The 14,963-nt window shown below is 49.5% G+C and overlaps 1 protein-coding gene across 5 annotated transcripts in view; it reads right to left on the bottom strand.

Annotated features, from left to right (window-relative positions):
- The window catches only part of GATAD2A (GATA zinc finger domain containing 2A), a 104,493-nt gene that overhangs the window by 38,221 nt on the left and 51,309 nt on the right, over positions 1-14,963 (bottom strand). For 4 of the 5 annotated variants that reach the window (XM_027587855.2, XM_027587858.2, XM_027587854.2 and 1 more), the window contains exon 3: positions 461-729. In XM_027587855.2, the coding sequence (XP_027443656.1) occupies positions 461-729 (269 nt within the window). The remainder of the gene's footprint in view (positions 1-460; positions 730-14,963) is intronic. The other variant, XM_027587857.1, reaches the window with a different exon arrangement.

The following is a 14,963-nucleotide window of genomic DNA, read 5'->3' as shown; positions in this document are numbered from 1 at the left end:
CCTATAAGGAGTGGTGGCACATGTGCGAGGTATCCCTGAGCTGGCCTCCAGACTCTGCCCCCAGCCCAATGACCCAGAAAAAGTGTAGAACCCCTGCCCTCCTGAAACCCAGATCTACAAAGCAAGGAAATACATTCAAATTAAAAACTCCAAGTTTTCCTACAAACCAAAAGCACCAGTTGAACAGACAACAGGTGTGAAGACTTGCTGCCTTACAGGAGAGCTGATGGAGAATACTACCCCTCCTCTTGTGAGAATCACACCCTCTGCCACTGACATCCAGGCCCCAGTGGGGAGGTCTGTCCAGGACAGCACAGTGATGCCAGGACTGGAACCCACAGCCATCTCCACCATAACTCACCCAAAGCTGCTTCCTGCAGACCTGAAGGGAAGCCTCATCCCCATCTCCTCACCACCTCTTCACACCCAGGAGACCTGGTTCCAGGTTCCTCCTGCTCACCTGTATGAGGTACGCATGTCCACGGGCCCGTCACCCGCCTGCCCTTCGCATCTGCCCATGGTCGTCACCTCTGCCCCCCTCAGCAACCCTTGGGCTGGGGCTGCTCCTGGCTCAGGCGTCACTCTCATGTCTCCGTCAGTGTTTAAATCTGAAGACAACAATCCTCTCTCCATTTTTATTTTCTTGCTTTCCACATCATCCTCTGCTGGGTCCCGTTCAAGCGCTCGTTTCTGACTCCGTGTTCGGCATGCTTCTTCAGTCATTCTGAACTTTGGGAGAAGGAGAAAACATGACATTTAAACTTGGCACAACCAAGTTGCTACCTTCTTAGAAACTTCTCAGTGTCAGCTTGGAGAGTTTTCCTTGCCACATGCTGTTAGCGGAAGTAGGCATAACAAATGCAGGACCCACAAAGTATGCCCAGGACCTTTCTTCACTGCCTGGGGAAGGCTGGGCAGGATCAGTGGAGCATCTGGGGAGCTGAGACATGTGGGGACCTGGATAGGAACAATGGAAAGTGGCTGCTTATCAGAAAGAAAAGGAATTCTCTGTGCTCCAGACTCAAAAGCAAATAGAGGAAAACTGTTCTAGATCTGAACTCCCTGCCTATGGGATTCGGAATACCTGCCCTGGATTGGAGGTGTCTGGAATCCAGCAAAGGGAGACCACGCTGTCCCAGGAGCAGGGTCACTGCCCAGGTCCAGCCCCGCACTGCACTGACTCAGGTTGACCCTTCTTTTCCCCTTTACTGAGGGACAGCCTCCTCACTCCCTGCTCACCTCTGGGGGGTGAGAGGTGGGGGTCACGTTTAACCCTCTGACTGCCAGTAAGGTAAACTTTGAGTGGGGTGAGAGCTGGCCTGTCACCGTGCCAGCACCGTGTACCTGCAGCACACACATATCTTGATTTAAAGAAAGAAAAGAAGAAAAAAAACAGCTGAGTCAGTTTTTGATCCCATGACATCACTGGGCTCCACATGACCCTTCCCAGGATTCAGTCTGAGAGACAAAGCACTTTCCAGAAAACCAGTCTGAACCGGTTCCAGACAACAAGCTGAAGTGTTGTTAACCCTCACGGAGACAGGACGGAGGACAGCGCAGTGATGTCTGTCTGCAGGGAGGCTGCTGGCATTCCACAACAGAGTCTGGGACACAGGCGCTCGCTCTTAAAGGAGCCACTCCAAGCCCAGCCTTGATGTCCCAACAAGGCAGGACACAGGAAATAAGACTGTAAGAGTCAGGATCTAAAAAGCCAAGCCAGAGTTCATGAGGGGACAAAAAAGAATTTAGCTGCCAGGCTCTAGTAGAATTCCCAAAGTGCCAGTTCTACACAGGATAATACGCATTCACACCTACCAACATGGGGCCCATTGAGGAATACACGACGGGCCCCTCAGAGAATCTCAATTCATACCTGTGGTGTGCCTACACTGAAGGCACCTGTGTCCACAGGCACAGGCTCTACCTGTGTCCACAGGCAGGGCACCTGGCACCTCAGTTTCCTCACCAGTGAGTATCCTAGGAGGCCTGTCCTGGACAGGGCCAGTCATCCCCAGTCCTGGAGCCCACCTTCTGGGAGGCTGGGGGCAACATGGGGCAATGAAGGGGCCACATCATCATATATGGGACACACTCCTGAGATGACTCACTCACAATCTTCTTTAGGAGCCAATTCCACAAATGAGCAATAGTGCAGGGCCTTGCCCAAGTGGCCCCTTTGGTGGACTTAAAGTGAAAGGAAGGAAATGGACAGCTGCTTCATGCTCCTGGCTAAGAAGGCAGAGTGTCCCATATACACTCGTTAGGCCAGTGTGGCCTGGCCAGGGCACTCAGGTTATCTGCTCCTACAGGCAGTCCAAATGGGTCAAAATGAGCAAGTCTCCTGGTGGTCATGTCACCCCCACAGTGCTCCCCACCCATGCTAAAGGAGGGTAGGGCTGGAGAACTCTGAAACTCAAGGGCATAGGAAATCAACAAGACCTCCATCTGCCCCCAATCCCTCCTGGCATCCTAGCCTGTGCCTGCCGCCCACCCTGTACCAACTGCTCAGTCCCAGTCACCCCTCAAAAAAAACCCCATCCCCGCCTCCCATTCTATGTGTGGATATGGTCTCCTAACTGGCTCAGAGAAAGCAAGGAATGCCCCCTTGTCCCTCTTAGCCTAAAGCTCTATGCTTCTGTCCTTTCCTATGCCTTCACAACAAACCCTGTCAGCCTGCTCACTGAGTCTATCAGTCCCGTCTCTGTGAGACTGCAGATAAGTCACTGCCCTGAGTGTCAGTCACCGACCCCTCCCTCACTGTGGGCACATGGGTCATCTTTCCTTGGGGACTCCTAAAACAGGAGCTCCTTGAAATTTGGGAATTAGACAAGAGGAACAATTTCAGTAGCTGCCTTGGACAGCAGGTAGCTGTGCTCCCAGGACCAGAAAGGAGCTTGTCAAGATCAAAGAGGAGAGGAGACGAAACCAGAAAAGAGGGAAAGAGGGCCCCCACTAGAGTCAGAAGAAATTCTGTCCCTAAGGGAAAAGCTCCCAGTCTGGCCTGGTACACACTGGAGAAGAGGGAATGAGGTAGATACAGAGGATGCCCTCCCAATACTGTACTCAAACTCCCCCATGCTTCTCCACTCTGCCTCTGCTCCATCTTGGCACCCTCACCCACACACCCACCCACCCACCCTGCCAGCCAGCACAGTCTCTGGCCTTGTAAGCTCCAGGCTCCAATCCATGAAACTCATCCAAACCCAGACCCTACATGAAGTCCTTCCTCTCAACTGCCCACAAAGATAAGGAGAAGGGGGAGAACCAACAACCAGATTGCTGTGTACCAGGTCATCAGACTGGCAAGGTAGTGCCCACGTGACCTCACTTCATTATCACTGGTGTAAAACAAGCAATGGCAAAGAGCCAGAGCAGAGCCTCACACCCACAGGGCTGCTCCTTCCAGCCCCAGTGACCACCCTGGGTCATAGGGCCCCCCACAGCACCCCAGTTTGGGTAGCTGATCAGGGTCCCCAGCAGAGGGCACAGAACATAGCCTGTTTATGCTCTGTGTGCAGTGTCAGGGTAGCTCACTCTGAAGCTGAGGGGCTGGAACCCTGCCAACCCTAGGCCCAGAAATAATAGCCATCCTGGCAATGCACACATGCCCTGCCCCTCCAGCTCCACGTCCCTCCAGCTCTGGTGGGGGATTCTTGGGGCGGGCGGGGGGGGGGGTGAGCAGCTACACACCTCCCCCACCACAGAAAGGACCAGCATAGCTGGAGGGGGCACGGGGCTGACCAAGGCAGAAGGTGCCTCCAGCTCTGCACCCCACCCCCTGCCACGCCTTGGGTGGTACCTACTCCACACCAAGGTGGTTGCCTTAGAGGCCACATGGGGCATTTGCTCCCAGGGAGGGCAGGTGCTGGTAAAGAGCAGCTCTCCCCTCCTCTCAGCATGAAGGACCAGTAGCCCCCGCACTTTAGGGCTAGCGGCCACCACCCTGCAGGCATGAACCCAGGATCCAGCCACAAACCTATAGGGAAGAAACTAGCCTTGAGGAATGAAGCATGACCTACAATCTCTGCAAAAAAGCAGTGAGGAGGTACATCAGAATACTTTCTAAAGAGCAGGTGACAAGGCTGGATTACTATGATAGCAAATTAGGATCTGCTTCAAAATCCCTGGCCAGTAAGGGTAGAATGAAGGGAAAGACAAGAGAGGTTCTACCACAAGCCCATTCAGGAATGGCCAGCCCACAAAGAGCAGCTTTCCTACTGAAGGGGGATCCTGTGCTGGCACTACATGCAGGCAGGGGCAGATCCTGACAGCAGCATGCCCACTGTAAAGATGAGGCTCCCAGGACTGCAAGGCGGCCTAAGGCACAGGATGCTACCCAGGAAGCAGGGCTAGAACCCAGGTGGCCTCAGCCCCTCCTTCTCACTCTCTGCAAACACAACCAAGCCAAGCAGAGCCTGCTCTAATACATCCTCAGACAGGGATGGGAGAGCAGAGAGGTGGGCAAGATGAAGCCCAGATCTTCCTCACTCCAAGAAGGGAGGTTGCAACCACACTAGAGGCTACACAGGCACAGCACAGAGCAACCCCAGACTAAAGGGGCCACCAAATCATAGGTGGAATGACAACATGGAGCTTTGGGTCGGTGCAAATTGTAATTGCCTCTACCAAAAGCTACTTTAAAGATTTTATTTATTTATTTGAGAGAGAGAGAGAGAACACACACATGCGGGGGAGGGGGCGCGGTGAAGAATCTCAAGCAGACTCCACACTGAGCATGGAGCCTGACATGAGGCTTGAACCCACAACCCCAAGATCACGACCTGAGCCAAAATCAAGAGCCGTCTAACCAACTGAGCCACCCAGGTGCCCCTACTTTATTTTAATAAAATGCCACTGTCTAACTGATCTGAGAACCTCAGGAGAAAAACCTGTCTAAAACAACTCCAAAGGGGTGAATGATGTAGAAACCAGAATTTTTAAACAAGACTCAGGAGACCAACGGAAAGCACCTGGCACAAGCTGAGCACACAACACCAGTAAACGTCTCTTGATGATTAAAAAAAAAAAAAAAAGTAAATAAACACAAGTCATGGAGCCATAACCCTAAGGCATTATCATTACTATTATCTGTACTTGGAAGCGTTATTTATACTACGCTGTTACTAACACACCAGCAGGAATACTACCAGTAACATTCCTGTTCCAAGCATGAGAAAAGTGCTTAGCAATACATGCTTGGGAGAAATGACCAGGCTGATGCTCTGAAAAGTGGACCTGGGGTGCTCTTTCCAGAGCTCAGAGAAGAGTAAGCATGAGGAGGTGGGGAAAGAGGGTACTAAGTGTGGCCTGCCCTCAGGGGGAGCATGGATGGGTGGGGGGAGATCCAATTTGTTCTAAAGGATCATCTGGCTGATCTGGGGATAGACTAGAGCTGGGGTGGTGGGGGAGCAGTCTTGGGAGGCTTCTGTATCTTGTGGATCAGGATGGGAAGGAGACTGAGCAGTGAAGGAAACATGACCAAATACTAAGTATACTTTAGAGGATACAGACAACACAACATGCCAACAGCTGGATGGGAGGCAAAAAAGATCACTTTGTTTTGTTTGTTTTTGCCTGAGCAACTGGAATGATGGAATTGATCTTCTGAGATGGGGAAAGAGCAGATCTGAGAGAAGGCTGGGAGTGGGGTAGTTTGGACATGCTGAGCATGAGTCTACCAGACCCACGCAGGGAGAATGAGGAGCGTCTGCTGACAGGTAGAGGCCTGCACATGGCGCAGCCACTGTCTTCAGTAGCATAGGGCACCCCTTCCTGTCAGGAAGGAAGAAGGGCCTGTGATGCATCCAATGCCAGCTGGGTGACAATGAGATCCAGACACTGGCCTCACTTGGCACTAGCCAATCTCCACACTCAACACACAGGCTCTGCTCGGTGGGCAGTTCCATCAGGACTCAGCTGGGCACCCACCACCAGAGTGCCCCAGAGGAGATGCACAGTGCACGTGGATGTTTGTGTCGTGGTGGTCCTGAGGCTGGGGCTGTGCTGCCCCCCTGCACGGCCTCCCCCTTGTCTCCTGCCTGAACCCAGGAATCCTATCCACCCTCCCCAACAGCCTGAGGAAGCTCAGAAAGATGAGTCCCAGACCTGTACACCCTCTACCCACCCTCTGGAGGCTCCCCACATTCTTGACAGTCAAACCCAGGCACCTGAGAAGGGTCCAAGGAAGAGAACAGCTAAGCTGTACTTTGGTGCCAGCAGCCTCTGGCTGACAGGCAAATGTCTTCCCTTCCAGAACAGAGACCTCACTCTGTTCAAGTCCTGAGCCACTCCCTGATGCATCTCTCTGAGCGACAGTAGCAGAGATGCAGTGGCTGTGTTCTGGAAGGAACTCATACTAGAGACGCCAGTTCTCAAGTTTTAAACGTCAAACCCTCTTAAGGCCGAGTATAAGGGATGCAATTTAACTTGGGAAATAGAAGGATGATTACAACAGCCAGCCTCTACTATCAGACACAACCGAGAACAGAAGCCAGATCTCAGGGAACTGGCTGAGGGAGATTGTTACTCTTTGAGCCTCAGTTTCCCTACACATACCTCATAGACATACTACGTGAAGAGACACACAGTGATGTCAGAAATAACTTGAATAAGAAAATCAAATTGCAGAATAGTATAATACCATTCACATGGCTTAAAAAGGCTTTCTTCAGAAAAAAATACTGAAAAAGCTTATTAAAATCAAAAGTGAAAGAAATTGGGCTAAAAGCCACAGCACTCATTTCTGAGGAATAAATTAAGAAACTTTCACTTTCTGTATTAAATATTTCTGTATGAAATTATTTCTAACGATGACTTCATATCAGTCTTATATTCAAAGAACACAAAGATAAAATGGAGAGCTAGATAAAGTAACACTCCAACATGCAGAGACTGAAAACTGAAAGGACAAGTGTAGTGGGAGTGAGACAAGGGAAGAGGGCCCTTTGGAGGGAAGTGCCCCCAGGCCAGAGGAAGGGTGTTCTGTAATACAGGGAAATCACAAGGCTGGCTCCTCCAACAGGCAGAACCAAGAACATAAGACAAATATGCAACCGTCACTGGACTGAGAGGGGATGCTGCTTCGACCTTGCCATCCATTATTAGCAAGTGTCTATGCAGCTTAAGAGTTCACCCTCTGCGTCACTGAAGAGACTTTCAAGCTCTAAGCAGTAAACCCAAACCCTTCAGCTCATCCCCACAGCCCACCTTCTACCTGGGCTGCCAGTTGTGAATTGGCTGCCAGGCCACGGCATCAGTGTGGGCTCACTCTGAGGGAGCTCCTCATGAGGACTGCCCACAGCAACAATCCTTATACTACTCAGCAGCTTCATCTCTTTTCCAAGCTTGTTGCTAAACTCTTCCATGTAAGAAACTTCATTTTCCCATTCACCTTCATATTCAGTGTGGAGCCTGAATGAATTTCATGTAGCCTCATGAAATGTACGATTCCTGGGGTTTGCCCTATAGGTCAAAATGAAGCAAACAAGTACTTTCATTAAATACTCTGCATTCAGGGGTGCCTAGGTGGCTCAGTCATGATCTCTGGGTCCTGGGATCAAGCCCCATGTCAGGCTCCCTGCTCCGCAGGAGTCTGCTTCTCTTCTCTCTCTCCCTCTGCTCCTCGCCCTGGCTTGTGCTCTCTCTCAAATAAATAAAATCTTTAAAGATTTTTGTTTTAATTTATTCATTTGAGACAGATACAGAGAGAGCATGAGGAGGGAGAGAGACAGAGGGAGAGGGAGAAGCAGGCTCCCTGCTGAGCCAGGAGCCCGATGTGGGACTCAATCCCAGGACCCTGGGATCATGACCTGAGCTGAAGGCAGACGCTTAACCATCTGAGCCACCCAGGCGCCCTCAAATAAACAAAATCTTAAAAAACAAACAAACAAACAAAAAACCAAAAACACAAACCTCTGCGTTTGGACTTGTACAGACAGAGTCTCACAGACTGAGGCTGAGAAACAGGAATCTGGGGAGATGGTCTAGGCAGGAGAGGGCCAAGCCACTGAGGGAGGGTCTCAGGCAGAGGAAGGGAGCCACATGAATCCTGTGCTACAGGTTTGCTCAAAAGGAGAACTAAGTCTTACTACTCACTGACTGAAGCTGGATTCTTAACCCTTAGGGATCTGAAAACCTAAGATATTCCAAAAATACAGGTGTTTTCTCTCTTGTACACCATCAAGAAGGCACTAGGCCCAGCTGCCTGGCTAGGAGCTCCCTGGGCCTTCAAAGACCTAGACTAAGAGGATGCTAGGGAGACCCTCCCTGCAGCAGTCTTGTGACCAGGGTGGGGGTACACCCACACATGCTGGGGGGTGATAGCTGACACTCACCACTCACTCAACAAGCCTCTGCTTGTGGAAGATGAGCATGTCACCCAAGGTGGGGAAATCCAAGTCTAGGTAGGCGAAGAGTCTGGGCCTGAAACCAGGTCCACCATTCCTTTCTACCTGGCACTCTCACAAGCTGCCCACTGTGAACATTCCACTACATAGTCAAAAGGCCTTTTGTTAAATCAAGTTTAAACAGTTTGTTTTCATCTAGAGTGACAAGCACATGGTGGGGCTAAAATGATGCTTGTGCTAGTAAGGAGTAAGATAAAACAGCCATCCTCAAAGGAGAGGGAACTGAGCCTGAGGAAACTAAGATTTGCCCTGCCCAGGGCCAGGCCAGGGAAGACCCTGCAGCCAGAAGCTAAAGGGACACCCCACAGTCAGATGTCACCACCACCCACCAAGTAACAGGCTACATGACAGCTGGGCCTCAGTGTCAATGTTCCTGTATGTCCCTAGCCCTGGAAGAGAAGAATGCGGGCCACAGAGCAGACAGACAACAGATACCTGATGATTGAACAAATATAAGTTTTATGGAGAGGAGCTCCCAGTAGGGGAAAGGGGGCTGGTCCAGACACCTCAACCCCATTTCAACACTGAGATCCTCAGATCATGACCCAAGTTTATTGCTCCCCTGCTGTTAACAGAAATGTGGGGTCTTCTTACTTTTAAGGGCAAAACACCTAACACTGAGCTTTTACGTCACATGGATCACCTCAGATGATCCTCATAACCACCTGTGAGGTAAGTGTCATCATCTGCCCCCACCTTACAGGTGGAGAAACTGAGGCAGGTCGTAGTCAGCAAATGGGTGAGAAATGCTGGGAACTGAAGCCCATACTCCAGGCAGTCCCAATTGAAAGACCCCATTAACCACCCAGAGTCACATCTGGGTGAGGTTTCCAAAGGATACTGGGAGCTCCTCATAAGTACGAAATTGGGCTTGACCTCTCACCTACAAGGTCCAGATGAGATATTAATGATTACAACTTTATGTTGTTGAGTGAGATGTTTTTGATGTTTGCTTTCTAAGTACAGTAAAAGTTCTGCTGGTGCACAACATATATGCATTTCTAAAAAACCACGGCATACTGCAAAATTATGCAATAAAAACACAGGGCTATGGGAACAATAGGGTTAGGTACACAACACCCCAAAACTTCATCATGACATAAAGACAGGAACCTGATTTTTAAATGGTAGCACGTTAAACAGCCAAGAAATACACAAATGCTACCTGAAGCTTGACCCCTCGCCTGAGGGAAGACCTGGCATTTGCTGTGGCTGTTTTCTGAGTTACTGTGACATGCTGGAAGGAGGCTGTGTGACCCCAAGAGAAAATGGTGTGGCCTAGAGGGGGCCTGGTGCATATCTGAGGTGTGTGCATTTCCATTTTGTGTACTGTCAGGTGCTCTTTTAGCTGGGAGCAATTTTCTGGATTCACCTAGTGCAGGAGTTGGCAAACTTTTTCTTAAAGGGACACAACACAGTAAATATTTTCAGCTCTGTGGGTCATTCTGTTTCTGTCCTGATTACTCAGCTCTGCAGTTGTGATAGTACGTCCTCAAATGGGCACAGCTGTGTCCCAACCAAACTTTATTTACCAAAACAGACCACCAGCCTGTGGGCCATAGCTTCCCAACCCCTAGCCTGAACCTGGCATTTCTCCTGGACAAAATCATACGTAACCACACACAACATATGTGTCGTGCTTTCAACTCTGCCCTAATATATCAACAACAAATATGCTTTTCCAAAATAAGTGTTATCAGAGAATTGACTACAAAGGAAAACAGGTTTCTAAAAAGGACTTGAACATGTAAATTCAATCTGAGCCCAGGACTCAAGGTTACCCCTTTTGACAAGTCAAAAGAAATTTAGTTTCAAAAAGTGCTGAGTGCAGAGAGCTCACCAAAGGGTCAGCCTGTCTCACTATATGGGTCAATTTTATTCCATCCTAAAAGCCCTACACACTCTCAAGATAAATAGGTCCATCGTATAAGGAAATTATGTGCTATAAACTCAATTACTGCAGTGGCTGAAACCTTAACCCACTTACAGAAGCAAGCGGTTCCTCAGCACTCATGCCTGAGCATCAGACCAAAGCTCTAAGGAAAAGCACAGGGATGTGAAGGACCTTGATGGGCACAGGGCTGGGAGGGGATGGGCTGGGGTGAGTCCTTCTTGAAATAGGGATGTTTGGGGCACCTGGGTGGCTCAGTCATTAGGCGTCTGCCTTTGGCTTGGGTCATAATCCCAGGGTCCCAGGATCAAGCCCCTCATTGGGCTCCCTGCTTGGCGGGAAGCCTGCTTCTCCTTCTCCCACTCCCCCTGCTTGTGTTCCCTCTCTCGCTGTGTCTCTGTCAAATAAATAAAATCTTGAAAGAAAAGAAATAGGGATGTTTGAGCTGGGACACAAAGTGACTTGAGCACACTGGGTCTGATTTGCTGGAGGACCAGGGGGTCCTTGGGGATGTCCTGTAGTAGGAAGGGAGCTGCAGGGCCCAACTTCTCCAGGTGACCGGGACTTTCCTTCACCCTTGAGGGCTAGGAAGAAAGGGGTCATCTGTGCCAGGGAAACTTCATGAAGGGGGGGTGGGGAGCACCCCTTCTGGGGATCAGGAGGATGCAGATCCATACCACAGTGCCTCCAACTGCCCCACTCTAGGACAGGTCTTGGACAGACAGGCAGCACTGTCATAGCCTTGCACCCTGTCCTGCCCCACAGAATTGATAGAAATCTCTCTGCAATCATGATCTTCACTTGGTACATTCTGCCTGCAGCTGCAAGAGAACCCCAGGGACCTTCCTGGGGACCTGTCAGGGGCTCAGACTCCACTTAGTCACCACTTTGGTCCTTCAATTCTGCTGACCTTTATGTGAACACTGGGCCTGACTGGTGGGCATATCACTTCACCCCCAGCCTGGTAGTGTCCTATCAATCCCACATTGGGACTGCCTGGGCCTGGGGTCTCAATGCAGGTTTTCTGAACCTTTGGCTTTGTGTTAAAAGAAGTGAACACAGCTCACCAGGTGGACAACCACTTTATAAAAATGAGACACATGACCCCACCAAATTCTTCTTTGAATCCTGTTGAAGGGGCTTAGTCACTCTTTCAAAGGCTTCTCCCAAGTTGGACAATCTATCAACCTCCAATGGCCATAGTGCCTGGGCTCTGGATTCTGGGGAGGCGGAGGGCAGTGAGAAGAGAGGGAAAGGGACAAGGAACACATAACCCCCCAGACTTGGGATCATTTGACTCCACTCAATGGACACCTTATTGGTAGGAAGACATGGAAACTGGGGCACTGACAGTTACCTCCCAACTCCACAAAGCTGCAGCACACCAAGCAACTTTGCACTACAAATATACATGTATGTGCACCCACACTCATGCATACTCATAGACACATGCACCCCCACACGTGCACAGAGTTTTTATCCCCTCCTCCCACTTCCAAATCTTGCCCAATTATCTCAGAAAAGGTCTTTCTCTGTTCAATTCTGAGCAAACGATCAGCATTTATTATGGGTGATCAGTGTCCATTCAACTTCTGATCCACCTATCTCAAAAAGGAAAACCCTGAAGTATGAAAATGAGACTAGACACAGGGGCCAGAATCACCAACTTCTAAAGCACATGAAGAAACCCAGAGCCCTACGGGGCCTCACATGAATCCCCATGCACCTCAGCCACTTTAGCCCACACTTCCCCAACCCCTGTCCAAGACAAATGATTTCATACCTGGCTGGATCAGCAGAGCATTTTCAAATCACCAGCACTGCAACCATGTTCATTTCTACTACTTTGTGCATACTGTAAGTTAAGATTCCAGAGAAGGCAAAACCTAACCACTCTTTACTGTTGTTTATCTGAGTAATGCCTAAACCCAGAAGGGAACTTCTGCAGCACAAGAAGCCTGGTCAGTTACTAACTACCTAGGACAGTCCATCATCTCCTAGTTCACAGCCTGTCTGGCCCAGCAGGATGTGGATGCTGACAGGCTCCTAACAAATGCTGATACCACACCAGACAGTGACCTCTCCAAGGGACCAGTGACCCAGTGGTGCCTGCTCTGTGGAGGGTAGGAGGAAGAGTAGCTCAGGGCCCCCACCTTCATGGGAGCACAGACCTAATAAAGGCTGTGAAATGCATGTGCTAATCACCATTTTATTACAACTCAAAACCAGAAAAGAAGTTCACTCTGCTGGTGGAAGGGAAGAATTGAGAAATGCTTCATTTGAGCTGGGCCCCAAGGGCAAAATCTGGACTTGTAAAGAGAGAGGGAGGAAAAAATGATAGAAAAGATGAAGTGGCAAAATATATAGGTGTGTGAAAACCCATCTCCAAAAAAAGGAAATGAAACCAAATAAAAAGAGATCAAAACTTTTTATTTATTTATTTTTAAAAGATTTTATTTATTTGACAGAGAGAGAGAGTGAGAGAGGGAACACAAGCAGGGGGAGTGGGGAAGGAGAAGCAGGCTTCCCGCTGAGCAGGAGCCCAATGAGGGACTCGATCCCAACCCGAGCCGAAGGCAGACGCTTAAGGACTGAGCCACCCAGGCACCCCAGATCAAAACTTTTAAACAGTTGTTTTTTAAATGGGATGAAACTATGTAGAAGGAAAAGGAATCCTTGGACCACTTACATTCAGTGTGAGAGGCTCTCCGTGATGGCAGGGCCTCCCATGGACTTCCCTGGGCACCCAGGTACCCTTCAGGAGTTGAGGGACTGGGAGAGGGGTGGAGGTCAGAACCAGCCATCAGCCTGTGAGAGTGAGAAGGGCTAGAACCTGTAACTGGATCCTAAAGGACAGGGTGGGAGGAGGAAGCCCTAAGAGCTGTGAAATGGAAGAGTATGCTCCAAAGACAAATATACACAACTTAAATCAAGTGCCTCCAGTCTCTCCAACAAACAAACCAATCTGAGCACTGGCACTCTCTTCAGGGGATGACCTCTCTGCTCCTAGCCCCTACAAGGCTCTCCACCTAACCCTTCTGGGAAAAAAACGCCATTTGTAAATGCAGTGCTCAGCTTGGACCAAGAACCAAAAGGGAAGGTTAAGTTCAGGAGCATCTCAGCCTCCTCCTAACAGAGCACTTCAAATATTCCAGGTGTGCCCACACACTGCACTCCATCTGAAATGCTAATAACCCATCAAATATATAAGCCTGTTACCACCAAGGGGGTGAGGGTCATCCGAGACAGGCCACAACATCATCTATCTAGTCACCTCCAGCCCTTGGTTCAAGAACCATCCAGAGAAACAGGTTATTAAGACTGAAAAGAGTAAAAAGAACTGGCACCTCTGGTTTTCACATTTACAAATAAACACACATTTACAATCTGATTTTGTTAAAGTGGAGGACTTGTAAATGATGTGATGTCTCTGAATTAACGCTTTTGGGGGATATATTTAACAAAGTTAAGCTGGACAGGAGGAACTTTAACACACTTAAGTGGTGACCATCAACACTTTTTATTTATTCATTTATTCATTTTATTTTTAAAGATTTTATTTATTTGAGAGAGAGAGAGACACAGCTAGCAGGGGGAGTGGAAGAAGGAGAGGGAGAAGCAGGCTTCCCACGGAGCAGGGAGCCCGATGCGGGGCTCAGTCCCAGGACCCTGGGATTATGACCTGAGCCAAAGGCAGATGCTTAACGACTGAGCCACCCAGGCACCCCCAACATTTTTTTTTTTTTAAGATTTTATTTATTTATTTGACACAGAGAGTGAGAGAGCACAAGCACCGGGAGGGGCAGAGGGAAAGGGAGCAGGCCCCCCGCTGAGCAGGGAGCCTCATTTGAGACCTGATCCCAGGAACCTCGGGATCATGACCAGAGCCTAAGGCCACCACTTAACCAAATGAGCCACCAAGGTATCTGACCATCAACATTTTAAAGACAAAACCTTAATGGTCCTCAAATTCCTAAACACAAATCCCACACAGACTGCAAAGTAAAGAACACAGCACTCGTAGTAGTTCACTCCAGCAGTGTGTGGGAATAAAGCAGGGTTCAGGACAAGTCATCTCCAGAAAATAGACAGTCACAAGGCCGGCCTGCTGACAGTTCACCAGGCTGCTCAAACTCGCACGCGGGATGTGCAACGCCAGGCCTGGGACATCAGGTCCTAGACCTCAACTTCCCTCCCTGGAGTCATGGGAGAATGGGGCGGGGGCACTAAAGAAAGCACAGATCCTATCCTGGAAAGACAGTGTAGGGTATATATTTTTATCTTCTCTCAGACACAGCCAATCTCCCGCAAACTTCTGAAAACAGGGAATAATGTGGATCACACAGATCCCCCTCAACTACATCTGCACCACAGCCCCATACCTTGGCTTCTGAGCACCCCTTCCCAGAGACATGAGATGAAAGCCAGTCTTCATCTCCAGCCATAGGACACAGTAGGGAGAAAAGTGCACCTACACTGATCATGTTAAGAAGGGAAAGACAGGTAGCAAGTGTCTTTAAAACTAGAGTAGCTCCTTCAGGCTCACACTGGAGATAAGAACTTGGCTTTTGTGTTTGCTCTCGAAGTGCCCAGTGAGCACCTAATACCACCCCCTGGAAGTGGCTCCCCACAGGCTTCTGAACCACCAGCAGCCAGGGCCGTTGGGC

This window comes from Zalophus californianus, chromosome 1 (genome assembly GCF_009762305.2).
Source record: "Zalophus californianus isolate mZalCal1 chromosome 1, mZalCal1.pri.v2, whole genome shotgun sequence".
NCBI classification, from domain to species: Eukaryota; Metazoa; Chordata; class Mammalia; order Carnivora; family Otariidae; genus Zalophus; species Zalophus californianus.
Note: the sequence above shows the minus strand (reverse complement) of the source record. Positions and strands in the feature narration are given on the sequence as shown.